Source organism: Odontesthes bonariensis, chromosome 24 (assembly GCF_027942865.1).
Source record: "Odontesthes bonariensis isolate fOdoBon6 chromosome 24, fOdoBon6.hap1, whole genome shotgun sequence".
Lineage (NCBI taxonomy): Eukaryota > Metazoa > Chordata > Actinopteri > Atheriniformes > Atherinopsidae > Odontesthes > Odontesthes bonariensis.
Genome location: NC_134529.1, coordinates 15,639,186 through 15,657,064, shown reverse-complemented (window position 1 = coordinate 15,657,064; position 17,879 = coordinate 15,639,186). Strand labels below are relative to the sequence as shown.

The window sequence follows — 17,879 nt, the reverse complement described above, 5'->3', positions numbered from 1 at the left end:
AGACACCATACCCCCTACAGCAAATCAGCAGTAGAGACTCTCACACTAAGTTGAAAATACTGCCACAGTTGCCCTAATGCACAAGATGTTTTATTTTTGAGTGGATTCGCTCTGCTGTTGCTTTTGTCCAATTTCCTGCCTTTCCAAATAGATTAGGTATATATATTTTAGCCATTTAAGTAGGGCAAGGGAATGCTACTGGCACACTTCCTATGACCCCACAGAATCCTTGATACATATGAAATGTATTTTTGCATCAGTAATTTTCACACTATTACTGGTACACAGGACTTTAAGGAGGAAATACTATGCCATGCTATTGACTGTTTGTTTCACTCTTGATAATTATGAAAAAAATTCCTTGTGAACATGTTAGCAAAGTAAAAAAATGACTTTTACCAGAGGCAGTAGCTAAAATGAAGTAAGCGTTGATGGTTAGGTTAGCAAGAAAAGAGCAAAAATGTATCCAACTATTTTAGTCCTGTTTTACAAAGTATTGTACATCTGAGATATCATGTGCAAATCTACCGAAATAAACCATGTTTTGCTTGTGTGTGTGTTGTTCAAAGCAGACCCATAAATCCAGGAGTGTTATTCAAAAGAAACACAAAATGTGTTCCCTAACCATATGAAAATATAATAAGAGCAAACGGGGAACATGTTGGCACACAGTGGTACACATATGGCATTTGCTTCTTGAGTTGAAGAATGAAACTGGTGAAGAGTACTTTAGAAGATATTACCCCATTTCACAATTTGCCAGTAAGGCATTATTTCCACATAGAGTTCCATCCATCCATTCTATGTATACCCACTTAATCAAATTAAGGATCACAAGGGGGGCTGGATCCCATCCCAGCTGCCATTGGGCAAGAGGTGAAGTACACCCTGGATGGGTTGCCAGTCCATCACAGTGTGACATGAACACAAATAACCATGCACACTCACACTGGCTCCTAGAGTCAATTTAGAATCACCAATTAATCTAAACTAACAAGCACGTTTTGGGGTGGTGGGAAGAAGCCGGAGTACTCAAAGAGAACCCACGCATGCACAGGGAGAACATGCAAACTTCACACAGAAAGTCCTCAGCAGGGATTTGAACCAGGAACCCTCTTGCTGTGAGGTGACAGTGCTAAACGCCACACCACTGTGCAGCCGTCCCCACAGAATTGCTCAACAGATTTTGGAATTAGATTCTTCACCCACGTTTTAGTCATTATTATCTGCCTTGAAAGACTGCTCTGATTCACTGGACATACCCAAAATAACATAACCAAAACAGAAATTCAAGCAAACAACTCTTCAGAACAAAAGGTTAAAGGAAAAGGGTGAATCATGAATGAGATTGTCTTAATCAGAAGCTTCATGAAAAGCTTGAGTAAGTAATGGTGTAGGTGTGGGCACTAATTATCAGTCCTGAAAAAACCCTCAGAAAATGTCAAAATTTAGTCGATAATGGGACATTCTGTGACACTCGTGACAGGTTTGGACAGTCTCCCACTGACGTCTATCCATGTACTTGCAATCTAAAATGTGGGCTCTATGTTAAGAAATGTATTTTGTAAATCACATTTAGTTATTCGTGATTCATTTAGTTTTGTTTTCAATAGCTTCTTCTGCATGCTAAAGGGGAGATTTTTTCTTTATTTAGTCTTATATCAGAAACTAAAGTACAAAAGATAGCAGTTAGGTTACTGTAATGTATACAAGTTGGACTGTGAAGTGAATATTTGCTTGGAAGGCTATTTGTATAAGCCTTTTCCTTTAATTACCACCTAAAGCCTATTTTTCTCAGATGAAAGGTCTTAATTTAGTTTGTAAAGCAACGCTGTTTTCACGTTTGGTTAAGCCCTGGCATCTATCCCTCTCTCTGACGTGGGCTGAAAAGACCCAGGACTCACTGTCTACTGTGAAGCTCAGACATACACACAACACACACTCACTGCTCTGTAAGAGAGATTTCTAAAATAAACTGATCCTCTGAAGCCTCTGCCAACCTGTCTGCTTTTCTTCTTCTTCTCCTTCCAAGAGTTTTCACCTCTTTAGGGAGTCGGCCATTCAAGGTCAATGGGTGTTCCTTCATGTGCTTTGAGATCTCAGTGGGCGGACGCCCTCACTATACTAAGAACTAAGACAATGTATTCAGGTAGCAGCTTTTTTTCTGCTACAGGCCCTCTCTTTGGATTTAACTCCCAGCTGTGCTTAGGGACAGCAGCTTGCTCATGATCTTTAAAGCTTGACTCAAAATGTTAATAACTCTAGTCTAAAAGTATTAGGTTTTGTATTTTCCTGCCCAATAAATCAGTATCTATAAAGAGTCTACCTCCCTTCCTACTATTTTAGCATCAGTCTGGTTTGCCACCACCCACTGCCAATTAGTTCCTACCATTCAGGCAAATTATAACTTCTTCACTCATATCCTCTCCTGCACCCGACGACCAAGGGACTTCATCAGTCTCCCTAAACCTTTGCCACACTGCGCTAGCGATGTGGTTTGGACAAGGTAAAAACCTGACAATGGATGTATTTCTTTAGACTCCAGAACCATTGGACTTCATTCAAATTAACAATTATCATTAACAGTAATCTTTCTTTTTTTTTATTTGAATCCAAATTCACACAGGAAGAGATTGGTCTCTCTTTGATTTCACCCTTGCAATGTTTTTTCCATTTTCTCTATTTATTTTTGCTCTAATTGTGCTTGTTAGTCTACACGCTGTAGATTCCAATTTACTTTTTCATGTTGTGAAATCGCTTAAGTAGTCTTCAAAATCCTGCATTCTGGCTTTCAGTTTGTCTCTACCTAATTTACAAATGTCTTGCGATGTTGTTTGTAATGAATTTGGATCTATTTCCAGTTGAAGAGATAACTGAAAGACTGTGTTGTAGATAAAAACAGAGCTTTGGAAATAATTTAGAACCTATATGTAATTGAAATTCTGTTTTTTTTTTTTTTTTATCTAGGATCAGTTTGAAATTGATGTTGCAAAAACCTTGAAAGAGGTATGGTTTGCATCAACAACAAAAAACAAACAAAAACAATCTTTGAAAGCTTTTTTTGAATGTTTTTGCATGATGTGGGATTTCAGTTGCTCAACAGGGCAGGGTCTCCTTTGTTGTACTTTTTAGTTCATAATGCTCTAAATGTTTATAGTGGATGACAGGTTTAAATCTCAGCCAGCCAAGTTCAGCATCAGGACTCTTTACAGCGAAGTCCTGCTGTTGCAATGTGAGCAGAATGTGGTTTGAAATGTTCTTATTGGAATAAAAAAGGCTTTCCATGAAAAAAGGGCATTATTTGGACAGTAAATGATGAAGTCTGATCCCTGACAGTGGTTTTCAGACTTATTCCTGTGTCCCTGAGTCAAGACAGTGATTTCCATAAGAAGAATTTGTCCATTTTTGATGCAATACCACCCGATGTCCCAAAGATAACAGCCAGTCAGTATTGTTTTTCAGCCTTGTGCCTCATGCAGAGATTTTCTGATTTTCTGAATAGCCTTTATTGATGCTATTCACCATATAAGTGCACAGAATCCCAACCTTATTTGGAAACTGGGCAAAAAGATTTTGCTACCTGTTAATGGAAAGCCTCTGTCACCAGGTTGAATTTATTATTTTGTTTGTTTATTCAGTATGTGGTTTGCTTGGCATCAAAATAACATGTATTTGCATGAATAACACAATGATCTGTTTTTCACGATCATGCCAATTGATGCGGCACAGGCCTCTAATGACAAAAATTTGTAAAAAATGTGCCAACGTCACCACCTAGTGTCCTTTCTTTGTTTCTTATTAGGCCACAGTTCACACATTAGGTGATATTTTAATAAAGCTTAAAAAGAAACTCCTTCACAAATGGCCTCACAGCAAGAGGGTTCCTGGTTCAAATCATGCCTTTCTGTGTTGAATATGCAAGTTGTCCCCGTGTTTCCTCCCACCATCCAAAAACATGCATGTGAGTGTGAGGGTGCATGGTCTCATGTCTGTGTTGCTCTGTGTGGTCCTGTGATGGACTGGAGACCTGTTCAGGGTGTATCCGGCTTTTTTATGCAGTGACAGCTGGGGTAGGCTCCAGTCTTGGGTACGGAAAATGGAGGGATGGACCTTCCCAAATGAAAACATGCATGAAATAAATGCTTACATTATGCTTCCAAGTAGATTTTGATCATGTGGCTATTTATCTATTATACAGCATTCCAGGGAAGGATTTTGTCCACGATTGTGGAAAACCACACAATGAAATATATCGGCTTTTGATCTTGATGTGCAGATTTGAAAAGACTTAGCCTGTAAATGATTGGAAAAAGTGACATTCTTAAATATGAAATATTGTAGGATTACATCATATAAATTATCTAAATTATTTTGCACTATTTGCATGAATGCCTACTGTAGTGTTCGTTGGATTTTTCTTTTGGACTAAATGTTTTCATTATCATGAAAGATGAAGATATCAAGATGTTATGGAGGCAAAAAGCCCATAATCTGCATGAAAAAAAATTCCTCTCACAACTGAATTTCTTAACATTAACACTTTCACTTAAGTTAACAAATTATATTGTACAAAATAGAAAGATTATCTTCGTGTGAGTAATCAGCTGGGAAAGTTCCATGATTTGACTGTATTTGTTAGAAATATTGCTCATTTGATGTTTCCGTCTAACATTTTCATAAATGTCTTTATCTTTAAACCATAGAACTAACGTTAGAATAGTCTGGAAACAGTAGAGTGAGCTATTTTACCATTTTAAGAGAAAGAAATGCTTTATTTTCTATGCAAAGTGTCCTGGCTTAAAAATCATAAACCGGTTGTTTCCAGTCGGTGTGTTTTTGCGAACGTACCACTGTCGCCCAACAACCAAATAAAAGATTATCAGGTAAACTGTTCGATACTTTCCTTTAGAATGTATGGAAAACGTTCCATGTTGTTCTGTGTATATTTAGTATAGATATTGTTGATCGTATGATGTAAATCTAAAGATGACGGACATTTTTATACGGCAAGTTATTGTTAGTTTTAGTTAGCCTGCTAGCTAACGTTAGCCACCCCATTTCCTGAATGAACCCAGCTGACAGATTGCTGCAGCATTCATTTGTTTGTTGTTAACATCAACCCACACAATGTTTTTCTTTTACCGTGGCACAGCATGCGGTGACTTACATAAGCTAATCAGCTGAGTTGTTCATTTAAAAAAAAAAAAAACCTACACCCTCCTCATCCCTGTATATGTGGCTTTTCTTCTTCCTGTCTGGCCAGATCATGGAATTCGCAGAGCTGATAAAGACACCCAGAGTGGACGGAGTTGTCTTGCACCGGCCCTTCATGCCCACTGTGGAGGGGACTCTGTGTTTGACTGGCCACCACTTGATTCTGTCCTCCAGACAGGACAACACAGAGGAGCTGTGGCTGCTTCACTCAAATATTGACTCCATTGAGAAGAGGTGACACTAGTTCTGTTTTTATAGGTTCTTTCTAAATGTTTTCATGAACTACCATGATCAAAAGTGAGGAAGCGTTGTAAATAGACATAATGCATCTGTGTTTTCAGTGCAACTTGTGTGGTTGTACGACTCATATCTGACCATCAGACTGCAACTTGATCCTCTGATTAATGGAGCACCCACTCTCCCCACCAAAGCTGCTTCTCTGGAGCTTAGGCTCACACGACCTCTCTAATGAGAATCTCTCAGACTTTGCAATGGCAGATGATGCAACAACTTTCCAAATATGAGCTTCAGGAATAACACCTGAGATACTTCCCTTTGTAGCGTCTTTATGTGTTGCACCATGTGGGCTGCATATTAGGGGTGACATGGTTGAACAGCTGGAAGATATGTGGCTTTGAATGTTGCTTCCATAAGGAACTGTGAGAAGGCATTATTTCCTTTCTTTTCATTTAGGGTGGTCAAGTTTTCTGCTGAAAAAGATAAACAAGGAGGCAATAAAGCTCCTTTACTTTAGCATATATGTGTGTATATATATATATATATATATATATATATATATCTATATACACACACACATATATAGCATTCAGCCAGGTTTTGTCACTTGAATACTTGGGAGTTATTTCAGTTAGTCATGAAACTACCAGAATGGACAATTCAACCATAATCCTTTACTTAGTTATGATTAAAGTGGTTATAGTCAAACTCACAAGAATTACCCGGAGCTTCGTGGGAGAACACACATTCTGTGCAGAGAGGCCACTATCAACGTTAGTGTGGACCTTTTTTGCTGTTTGTTGTTGTCTGTTCCATGACGCGCGTACTCTCTGCTGTGCTTACCTTTTTAAACCAATGTGGACCTTGTCTTTTAGATTTGTAGGGTCTTTGGGAAGCATTATAGTCAAATGCAAAGACCTGAGGGTGATTCAGCTTGACATCCCTGGCATGGAGGAATGCCTCAACATTGCTAGCTCTATTGAGGTAAAGGCTGCATATCGTTGTTATGCCCTTCAAGGGAGCGATTACGACTCTTGTTAATTGCTAACATTTGTCTTTGATAATATAGTTAAACATTTCATTTTGCAACAACTTGTTAAATCCCCTGTGCGATTTTTAAACTTTGATTATCATGTAGATATTTTTATTCCTCTCAAGGCTCTGTCCACACTTGATTCCATCTCCCTGATGTACCCGTTCTTCTACCGGCCCATGTTTGAGGTCATAGAGGATGGATGGAATTCATTTCTTCCACAGGATGCCTTTAAAGATTTGGAGTCCATGGTATGGGTATGATTACTGGCTTTAATTTCTGCATGTGATGTCGGAACACAACTCGCCTAACCCAGGGTTGTCAGTCCTTTGTGCTCCATCTCCATCATTTCCTCTTTTAACATGACACGATTCCCTCTCTCAGACAGATGAGTGGAGACTGAGTGAAGTCAACAAGGACTTCAGTGTGTGTCCATCATATCCCCCTCTTGTGGCAGTGCCTAAAGACATCGATGATGACTCGCTGAAGAAAGTTGCCACTTTCCGCCATGGTGGCCGCTTTCCGGTACTCAGCTACTATCACAAGAAGAATGGCATGGTGAGCTTTAGGAAAATGAGCCGGCCTACACCTCTTACTGTTTCTTTTGTATTTTATTGTTTGTAGATTTGAACATTATAGAGTCTGAAAGCATCCCGCAAAATCTTTCACTTTCAGGTGATGATGCGAGCGGGGCAGCCACTGACGGGCACCAACGGGCGACGCTGCAAGGAGGACGAGAAGCTGATCAATGCCACGCTAAGGCCAGGAAAGCGGGGATACATCATCGATACGCGCACCATCAATGTTGCCCAGCAGGCCAAAGCTCGAGGTGGAGGATTTGAGTCTGAGGGTAACTACCCACAGTGGAGGAGGATCCACAAAGCCATCGAAAGGTGAGTGGTTAGTCCAACAATAACTGATCTTACAGTCAGGTTTTTCAAATGATAGCTTTCTTTTCATGTTTGAAAGTCAAATACTAAGAAGAGTTGCTACAGTGGCTACATTATAGTGGCTGCTTTATATACAGTTGATATGAAGCATTGGGAAATCTCTGTCATTTCCAGGTCTAATGTCCTCCAGGAGAGTCTGATCAAGCTAGTGGAGGCATGTAATGATCAGTCCCACAGCATGGACCGCTGGTTAAGCAAGCTTGAGGCCTCCAACTGGCAGACTCATGTCAAGGAGGTCCTCACCACTGCCTGCCTTGCCGCCCAGTGCATCGACAGGTCAGAGATCTATGTTTCGCTGATTTGGACCGGTACAGACCGGCTTAGAAACGCAGCTGACCTGCTGATAAATTGAAATCTGTATTTGTCTCAGGGAGGGAGCGTCAGTGCTTGTTCACGGAACAGAAGGGACAGACTCTACCCTGCTGGTGACCTCCTTGGCTCAGATTATCCTTGATCCGGCCTGCAGGACCATCAAAGGCTTTCAGAACCTGGTGGAGAGAGAGTGGCTCCAGGTGAGCCTCCCTTGTCTTTGGTATAATGCCTAACAGGTTCTTTCGCAACTTTTTGACAGAAGTTAGCTGAATGTGAAAGCGCTTTAAGGGGTAAGACTAATTGAGTTACAGCTGCATCCAACAAGGAGCTTAAGATCTCTCTGAACACAGTTTTATTATTGGCCTTCTTTTATTTTTTTAATTTTATCTTTCATTATTTGCACATCCACCTCTGCGGCAGCTTCCACTGCCAGGCATCCTGAGCACAGCTGCATCTCCACATCTGTGGCTGCTCCCACCGCCTGGCCTCCTCTGTCCAGCTGCACCCCCACCCCCATCTCTATGGTTGATAGCAACATCACTCCTGTCGCCATCCCTCCGCTACAACCTCTGTGTCTAACTATAGAGGAGGTTGGAGCTGAGCTCAGGAGACTTAAGTCAGGGAGGGCTTCAGGCTCAGATGGAGTCTGTCCAAGGCTTCTGAGGGACTGTGCTGGTCAACTAGCAGTCCCTCTTCAGATATAACCTCTTTAATATAAGCATTCAGATGGAAAAAGTCCCGGTGCTGTGGAAAACTTCTTGTCTCATACCAGTGCCCAAATTAGGGCAACCGGTGGAGCTGAATGACTACAGACCGGTGGCTTTGACATCTCATATCATGAAGACCTTGGAGAGACTCCTTGTTCGTCGCATGAGATTGCAGGTTGCTGAGGCTCTTGACCCCCTCCAGTTTGCCTACCAGAAACACAAAGGAGTGGAAGACGCGATTCTGTACATGTTGCATCGGGCATATGCTTATCTGGATGTGCCTGGTTCATATGTGAGAGTCATGTTCTTTGACTTCTCCAGTGGCCTCCCATACTGAAAGACAAGCTGCTCGGTATGGGTGTGGCCCCCTCCCTGACATCATGGATTATAGACCATTTGTCTGCCAGACCACAGTATGTCAGGATGGGGAAATGTGTTTCTGGAACACTGGAATGCAGTACTGGGGCTCCGCAGGGTACTGTTTTGGCTCCTTTTCTTTTCACCCTGTAGAGTCCTGCCACATTCAGAAGTATTCTGATGATACGGCTGTTGTGGCATGTGTGCGCGGTGGACAGGAGAAGGAGTACAGGGACCTTGTGGAGGCCTTTACTGACTGGACCAAAAAGAACTGTTTGCTCCTGAACACCACCAAAACCAAAGAGCTGGTGGTGGACTTCAGGAGATCTAAAACCCCATACCAGTCAGTCTGCATTGATGGAGGGGAGATAGAGACTGTTCAGACCTGCAAATACCTGGGGGTGGTGCTGGATTATAAACTGGAGTGGTCTGCCAACATAGACGCAGTGTACAGGAGGGGCCAGAGCCGTCTCTTCTTCCTGAGATGGCTCAGGTCCTTCAATGTCTGCAGTGATGTGATGTGCATGTTTTATCACACTATCATTGAGAGTTCACTGTTCTATGCTGTTGTCTGCTGGGGGAGTTGCACTACAGACAAAAACTGTAGGCGCCTGGACAAACTTGTGAAAAAGGCTGGTTCTGTTGTAGGCAGAAGGCTGGACCCTCTCGGTGCTGTGGTGGAGAAACGGATGAGGAGGAAGTTAGATTCTGTGATGGAGAATAATAAACATCCTCTCCACAGCATCCTGACAGGACAGAGGAGCAGCTGCAGTGAGAGGCTCATCTCTCTGCGCTGCAGGACTGAGAGGTTCAGAAGGTCCTTTGTTCCCACAGCCATAAGGCTTTATAACAGTGACTGCTGAGTTCTTCTCAAATTGATTGATTGATTTTTATTTATTTGTTTATTTTGCCATTTAGTCATTTATTATTATTTAGTTAGTAGTAGTATTATTATTGTTGTTTTATTGTTGTTAATTAAATCATTGTAAATACTTTTAAAAAATGTTGAGCTACTTGACGAATTTGAATTTCCCCCATTGGGGGATAAATAAAGTATTTTTCTATTCTATTCTATTCTTGGCTCCTCTCACCTCTTTGACCACCTTCCCAGGCAGGTCACCCGTTCCAGCAGCGCTGCGCCCAGTCTGCCTACTCCAACAGCAAGCCCCGTCTCGAGGCTCCTGTCTTCCTGCTCTTCTTGGACGGTGTGTGGCAGATCCTTCGCCAGTTTCCCTGTTCCTTTGAATTCACTGAGAGCCTCTTAGTGCTGCTCTTCGAACACGCCTATGCCTCTCAGTTTGGTACTTTCCTGGGCAACAGTGCAGCCGGCAGGTACGTTCAAGTAGACTGATGTCGGACTCCACGCATATTCCAGCCTTTTGCTTTTGGTTCTTCGGCCTCAGCTCTCTGCCTGGTGGAGAAGTGGAAATTTATTATATTCTTGAAAAACTAATCCTTTATTTTAAATGTTCCAATTGAAGTGTTGTTCTTTAACCTTACTATTTCAAACTGTAGTCATTTAAATTTCTTTTTACTTAACCTTCCACCTTTCTGTCTATTTACAGAGCCAAATTGTCTCTGCCCGAGAAAACTGTGTCCCTTTGGTCGTGGGTTAATCGGCCACAGGAGTTGGAGCGTCTGACCAACCCGCTCTATGAGGCCAACAGTCTTGTAATCTGGCCCTCCGTGGCCCCTCAGAGTCTGCTGCTGTGGGAAGGTAAGAAGAAGACAAAATGATTGAAAAGTTAAGAAGCAGACGGCTGAGGTTGATTATTGTAGAAACACTTCCTGAGACCAAAGTAAACTTGATTGCTCCTTGGATTAAAAGTGTTGAAAACTCTTCACATTTAACACACTTGGATTGGTGAAAACTAGCAAAAACGTGTAAGTGAGCATCCAAGAATTAGAGATCATATTTCAGGTGAGTAAAGTTGTGATTTGAAGTTTTATATTGGTTAGATTTAGGGCTGGGCGAGTTAACTCGTTATTATTGCGTTAGCTCGCTAATTATTTAACGGCAATAAATATTTTATCGCGCATTAACGCAGGTTTTATTATTTTTTTTATTATTGTAAAAGTCTGTTGCTAGAATTGTCTTATCACCATAGTAGTTCCAGTCTAAAATATCACTTAAAGGCAAAATACACAATTGATACCAGCAAGTCATTCAACGAAACAGACAGTGAAGCGAGGCTTCTACATAAAAATGCTGATTAAAAGTGTGTTTGCACAACAAATGTTGTGGCACTTTCATTCATATGGCAGCACATTTAAAATAAAACTAAATGCTAAAAGCTATACACTACTTTTGAATCAATTTTTGGATTGTGCGTACAAATGCGATTAATCGTGATTAATCAGGGAGATCATGTGATTAATTAGATTCAAATTTTTAATCGGTGCCCAGCCCTAGTTAGATTTAATACCCAGGTCCCACTTTTTAGGTTTCTGTATCCTTTGCATGATAAATGTTGCCCCTTTGTGAAGTATGTCAGTTTTTTTGTTTCACTGGGAAATCTGTGCCTGGGAGTGGTTTACTTAACTGACGGCATTGGTAATTTGACTGCTGTGTACGCACACTGGGACACTATCTCATATTCCATATGCCAGTGTGGGTTTGACTTGTACTTGGATTTGAAGCATAACCAAAACCTGAAACCTTGAAAAGTCTGTGAGTTAAAGGGGCTGCACTCTGCACACAAAGAGCTAACTCAGTTGTTGAGAAAAAAGCTTTTTTAGCCACGTGATTACATCTTTGAGCAAGATGACATTCACCAGAAGGGGGCACTATTCGCAACCATCTGAACTTGTGGCAAATTGACCTTTTGCGCAGCTGTAGCATGCAAGCACAAATAACACTACCTTCTGTGGTGTGAAACATTCATTCTGAGGTTGCTGCTTTACAATGAGCACCAAACAAAGCGAGTCATTCATTAAAAACTTAATCTTGCACCGCACAAGCATATCCATTTGAATAGAAGAATGGTTTTATGGATGCTTATATTTCAGAATCAGTTTGAAATGCATAAATACCTAATATCTAACTGTGTTGAACATCCAGTGATGACCTGCCACACGTGTCTCTATGTTCAGCCTGCCTGCTTGTCTTATTTTAGGCTGTACTCAAGGTATATCCTCACTGACACATGATCCTGCTGGCGTTTGACGGTGGAGAACATTTTACGACGAGTTCTCGGTTCAGAATCGTGTACAAGCTAATCTTAGTCCTGCGGCACGCTTGCAACGTGGCTGTCAAAACAGTCTTACGCAAGATAGCCATAAGTGTCGGCCATGTTTTCACAGCAAATACTGAAATATCAAATGTATTAAGACTGTATTCAATGGGGATGCAAATGACAAATTAATCTCCGAAGCAAAACACACTTTGTGTTAAGGTTACGTCTTTAAAGCATCCTGAGTACATTAGTATAATGCAAGGCTTCCTAAAACTTGTAATGGATGTTTACAATCCTGCATAGTAACTTAAAAAAGGTTCATAAAGTATGATAAGTTGTGGACATAATGTGTCATGAGTTCAGCATTCCTAATGCTTTACACCTCCACATGAGCTCCTTTGAATGAAGAATCAGAGCTACGCAACACTTCATAACAACGGTATCATGAGCCAGTTATGAACAACGAGAAAACAGCTGTAATGTGTCATAACCAGCCGAGAAGTTTTTTTTTTTTTTAAGAACGTCTTGTAAACATTAATAATGCACTATAGTTTGACTTTGTGAGCTTGAGGCGAACTGAAGTCTCTGTATAGGGTATTTGGCAAATGTACGATGCGTTCACACAATTACGTGAGCCGATGAACAGTTTGTTTTTATAGTGCAGTATATTAAGAGACATGCGGACGCAAAATGTAACAATGAAATGTGCATTATATTAAAAAAAAAAAGATCTTTTATTGAGCACAAATTCTTTCATACAAATGTATTAACCAACACTTTTAGAACCCTTCACGTGAGGAAAATCTGTTGCGTGAAAACGGTTTCCAAAGCTCTTTCGGCCTGTTGAACTATCACAAGGGCTTTTCAGTACTTCATCGGCCACACTAAATGTTCTTGTGAAAAATAAATAGCATGTTATGGAATTAGGCTGCCACTTATTGGATATTCTAATTCAGACCTATGCAGCCCTGAAAAAAGTGTCCGTGTTGTATTTTTCCTGCGATCTTGAGTCGGTAGTGACTCGACATACATGCTCTCAAGCACAGAAAAGGTTTTTATTTATTTATTTATTTTTTATAATATAACCCCTTTAAAGTATAACCTTTACTGAGAATTACTACCTTTACAAACTAAACTTGCTGGAGCTCAGGTTTACCGATGTGACAACGAGTCCCGGTGATAGTACATAATATACAACCATTTTCAGCATGAGAGCACAATAACTAGGAACGCTTAAATGGACGTCATTGGGAGCAGTGCACTTAAGTCAGAATTGGTCAAAGTTGTGGCTTCAGATGGCTTCAAAGAAACAAAACAAAGTGATTGAAAAAGAACTTAATTCTTTATGACAAAGAGGCGTGAAAAAAAAAATAAAAAATAATCCCCAGAGGGGGTCCATGCCAAGCCGTTTGAAAGGAAAAAGGTGGGGGAGGGTTGGATCTATACAGATGGGAGGTCATCAGGTTCAGGCATTCTGTGTTAGGGGCCTCCCTTACTGCTTCAAGCTTTAGACTAACACCCTCATTCTAAATGAAAGAGGAGCCAGACATGCGCGAACTCGCTGGAGCACGTGACATCCTGCTTACAGAGCACTTTACTTAAAAATGACACACACCTCTGGGTGAACTTAAAAGACCGCACGTAGGACCAGATCTCTGGCTGCTGACGTGGACACGAGCAGCCACTCGTGGTGTGCAAAAACTCTTTAACGTCTCACAAACTTCGCTTTAATCGGGGCAAGATTGTTTCATTTCATGTTGAAAACAAAAAGAGAAAATCAATAATTGCTAAGTTATGCGAGGAAGGTACTGTTTTGTTTTGATAAAGGTAATATTAACCTTAAAGTGTTTAATGAAAAGAATGAGCGGTGTTGTAAGTGATCTGCTGTGACCGACAGGTCGTCCCCGCACTGCTCTATGCATTCCAGTCATGCAGCAAATCTCTGCGGTGGCACCTGTTCCCTCTACGCAAGTCCAACACCCACCACCAAGATCCAGTCGTTGAAGAGATCTGTTTTTCAACATTGCTTGAGGTCACCTCATGTTAGTTTCGATCTTGAGCCCTCATACAATGTAGCTAGCGAAATCTTTCAAATTCGTGCAGAACATCATCAGGTTTTCACACAAGTCCGAAAAGTAGATAAAGAGAACCTGATTACGAAAATTAGGCAGAAATATTTACACTTCATCATCCAGTATTAGATATCTGTGGGTGTATGTAAATTATGTAAACTTTTGCTTCCAGTATCTGCTGTGAACCTTTTTATTATGAGCATTAGTTACTGGAACAAAACGTTGCTGGTAACTGTTGATCAGTACCACACGTTGGCGGGGAGGAATTTGAGTTGATTCCTGCGTACAGAACAAGCTTCAACTCTGGGATGTTGGAGGATTTCCTCACATTAAGCGCTCGCTTTAGGGCCCTTTACATAATCTCAATTGGATGAAGTGCTATGGATGTGATCTTTGGCATTCTAAAACGTTACCTTTAGTCATATTAAACTTGTTTTGGTTTGTTTTAATTTTAGAATGTATTTGGTATCATTCAGCTTTCATGGTTCCTTTCACGGTGGCGGCGATCTGGACCCAAATCACCACGAGATCATCGAGAATCGCCTTTTCTTTTAAATAAAAACACAAGGTCCCCGCTCACATCTGATTGTCATCCCATTTTCTGAAGGCACCTGCTGAACCTAAAAGTTTGCATACTTTTGACAGTTAGAGTTATGTTCTATATATAAACATTTCCTAGAAAGTTTGAAAGGATTCATTAAAAGTGAAGCATGGCTGTGTGTTTATCAGTTTCAGTGCAACTCAAAGAACAACTTCCAGCATATTGCAAATCGTCTGGCCACAATTCTCTGGATTTCATACGAATATCTTAAGAAAAGGCTTTCTTTTAACTGTATGTGTATGTTCTGTGTTTCATATTATGTGCACGTACAGGATAGTAAGTATTGACCTTAATTTTAAACATGTGAAACCATCTCTTTATAGTAAGTTCTGGTGCTAACTGATCACTCGTATCTCTGCTGTTCTGTTGCAGGAGTGTTCCTTCGTTGGAATCGGTCCTCCAAGAGTTTGGATGAGGCTTACGATGAAATGGTTCATATAATTGAATACAACAAGGAACTTCAGAACAAAGTAAATACCCTGCGCAGGCAGCTGGCCCAACTGGAAACAGAAGATCCCTTGTTACATACGCCATAGGAAGAGAGACAAAGAGGTGGAAAAAGGGAGAAAATGTCAATATAACTGCATACAAACTAATCAGACATTTCATTTTAAAGACATTTCAGAACATAATCTAAATTAATCTCTTTGATTCTGAATTTGTTTTCCTTTACACATTGAAAATAGCTTAAGAAATGTATTTTGTCATGTTGTATCATCGCAGACTAGGCGGGAGTGAGAGAAAGACGATTCATCTCACAGTACAGGGGGCAGAAAACAAAGTGTATTTCCTGAAGTTACACTTTACACTTGAAAACAGAAACTGTGTATATCGGTGCAGAGTTCACGTTTTCATCAAACATCCTGCTGAATGCATACACCACCGAAGTACTGCAGAGTAACTATGGCAACTTATGGGGTGCCATAAGGCAGCACATGACTGCAGCATGTTGAGATGAAATGCGTGGGTTGGGTCCGCGACCTGCTGTACTGTACAGCGTAGGAGTTTTTGCAATATGCATATATTTGACCAAAATATTGTGAGTGTTGTTGGTTTATTAGATCATAACTTGTCCAGCATTGTTAGCATTGCAGCCTAATTCTGCATTAAAATGATTCAAATATGTGTGGGATGCAGGCAAAGTGTCAAAATGGAGCTGAGGGTCGTGTCGTCATGATGATCAGTGGCACTCGACATAGTAGGGTTACGCTTTAAAGACTAAATTATCTTTTGTTTGTTAAAGTTATGATGTAATTTCTGTGTTTCGAGGACACCTCTGAGCAAAGAACATGTCTGAGTTTTGTCGTTTGACACAAAACCAATACACTTTTGTGTAAAAATGTCAATTTCTTTGTGTTTATGCAGTGTATGAAGACATAATCTGTTCCAGAAACGCACTCTTCTTACATGATTTTGTTTAAAGAAAATTATTGTCATATTAGTCTTTGTTGATATGAACAAACAGCAATGACAGCGACGGTCTGTTGTAGTTCCTCTTTGTGAACTTCCTTCATCTAATCTTGTCATTTTCTGACCTACCCAGCTCGCATGGTATCAAGTCAGTGGTCAGCTGCTTCAAAACTTTTAACTGAGCTGTCATTATAGTTGCAGTTAATTATATTCAGCAAAACTTGACTTCTGTTCTTCTCTGTCCTCTTAGGGCTTGTTTTTCTGTGCCGTCTTTGGCACTTCAGAAGTCTTCATGCAGGACTCTGGTTATTATAAGAAAACAGTGGGTTAGTGGTAGAATCAAATGCACTTTGCTCGTTTCTTTTTGCCAATTTTGTTTGCTCGTCAGTGATAAAATGCATTATCTCTGCTTTAATGTCGCCTCAACAGGGATGTGTTGTATATTAATCCCACTAAACTACTTAAAAATGCATTAAAGCCAAAAAAAAAAGCTTACGTCTATGTACGTTTAACTTCTGCACTACTGAAAAACAGCTCACCGTACGAAACGGCGAGTTCTGCCAGATTAAAGGTGTGGCGTTTTAATGATTCTACAAACGTATGCTTGCATCAATATCTGAATATTCTTTTCTTTGTCAAAAAAAAAACTCTAATTACATTGTCACTTCCGGTCTGTTGTACCGATCCTCTTTGTGCGATGCCTTACTGTCACAGCAGAGTTCATCATGAATGTGTATGTGCTTTTGTGCTGGTGGAAATCCACTATCGTTCAAAAGGTTTCGATGTTTTCAGGTTTTCACGGCATTAAAAGTCTCAAACGTGAAATGGTTATGTCTTTTTAAGAGGTGCGGTTCTTTTAAAAGCTGCTCTGATGGAGGAAAAAAAAAAGAGAGAGAGATAACTTGTCCTTGTATGAAAGTATTATTGGAGAACTTTGCGACCCTTACAGCTATGTGCGTTTGACTTGTTATGCACATTTCCAGGCCTGAAATCACCCTCCTGCACCGGTGCTTGACATTTGTGTGGGCTTAGATGTCGTCATGGTGTGGCCCCCAATGACAAGACAACAAATTCACGTGTAGGGTATAGGCTGAAACGTTTGCAGAGCCCACACAGATACTTGTTTTTATGACAGTGGTGTTTCTTCTCATAGCTGTAGGGGGGAGCCAAAGAGCAAAATAATGGACACATTCTCGCTGAAGCCCTATCGATGAGCCCACAATGAATAAATACTACTCTGTCATATCACGCGGTCGATTTTTACAAAAAGCAGAGGTAGTGTGTGGAAAAACTAAGTGCACCTCATGATTCGGTAGCACGTTTAAAAAAAAAAACAGAGTCTGAGATGTAGCTCTTGATCTTTCTGTCTTTTCTCTTGAGGATAGCACTGTCTGACCTTGGGGTGAACTCGCTGTGATGTCTACTCCCAGGAAGCTTGCCCAACCTCGAATATTTTCCACTTGTGAAAAAAAAAAAAAAAAATGCTCTCACTGTAGAATGATAAGGTCTCCAAATAGTTTGGAAGTGGCCTTTTTTAGGTCAGGCTTCCCAGATTGATGTGCAGCAACAGTCGTTAATGCCATAATATCATCTGATGTTTTACCTCATGGTCACTGACGCGTGACATGTTAATCTAACGCGTAATTGTTTAAATTGTTTAAACAGCACCGCAGGTATTCCTGCTGCTGTGACGAAGCAATCATCTGATGAGGAATAAATAGCCAGGGATCAGCTGCTTCACGGAGGCACGTAATAGCACCCACACTGTTTACAGTTCAGCCGACACCTCTCATCATATTCATAACGCACC

The 17,879-nt window shown here is 40.7% G+C and overlaps 1 protein-coding gene across 2 annotated transcripts; it reads left to right on the top strand.

The window, feature by feature from the left end:
• The first annotated feature begins 4,823 nt into the window (after window positions 1-4,823).
• mtmr9 (myotubularin related protein 9) lies at window positions 4,824-16,887 on the top strand. Of its 2 annotated transcripts, none has more exons than XM_075459375.1 (11): window positions 4,824-4,883; window positions 5,264-5,448; window positions 6,327-6,435; window positions 6,610-6,735; window positions 6,869-7,042; window positions 7,160-7,377; window positions 7,549-7,710; window positions 7,805-7,946; window positions 9,922-10,142; window positions 10,376-10,527; window positions 15,032-16,887. In XM_075459375.1, exons 2-11 carry the CDS (start codon window positions 5,267-5,269, stop codon window positions 15,193-15,195), a joined length of 1,650 nt encoding a protein of 549 aa, XP_075315490.1. In that variant the 5' UTR covers window positions 4,824-4,883; window positions 5,264-5,266; the 3' UTR covers window positions 15,196-16,887. The 2 variants fall into 2 exon arrangements, with proteins under 2 accessions (XP_075315490.1, XP_075315489.1); XM_075459374.1 differs by having other exon boundaries at window positions 6,610-6,741.
• The last annotated feature ends 992 nt before the right edge of the window (window positions 16,888-17,879 follow it).

What these genes read in the sequence shown, in the direction of transcription:
- mtmr9 (XM_075459374.1), top strand. Translation starts at nt 5,267, where the DNA reads ATGGAATTCGCAGAGCTGATAAAGACACCCAGAGTGGACGGAGTTGTC. An exon ending in ACATTGCTAGCTCTATTGAG is followed by an intron (nt 6,436 to 6,609) that starts GTAAAGGCTGCA and finishes ATTCCTCTCAAG; the next exon opens with GCTCTGTCCACACTTGATTC. An exon ending in ATCCACAAAGCCATCGAAAG is followed by an intron (nt 7,378 to 7,548) that starts GTGAGTGGTTAG and finishes TGTCATTTCCAG; the next exon opens with GTCTAATGTCCTCCAGGAGA.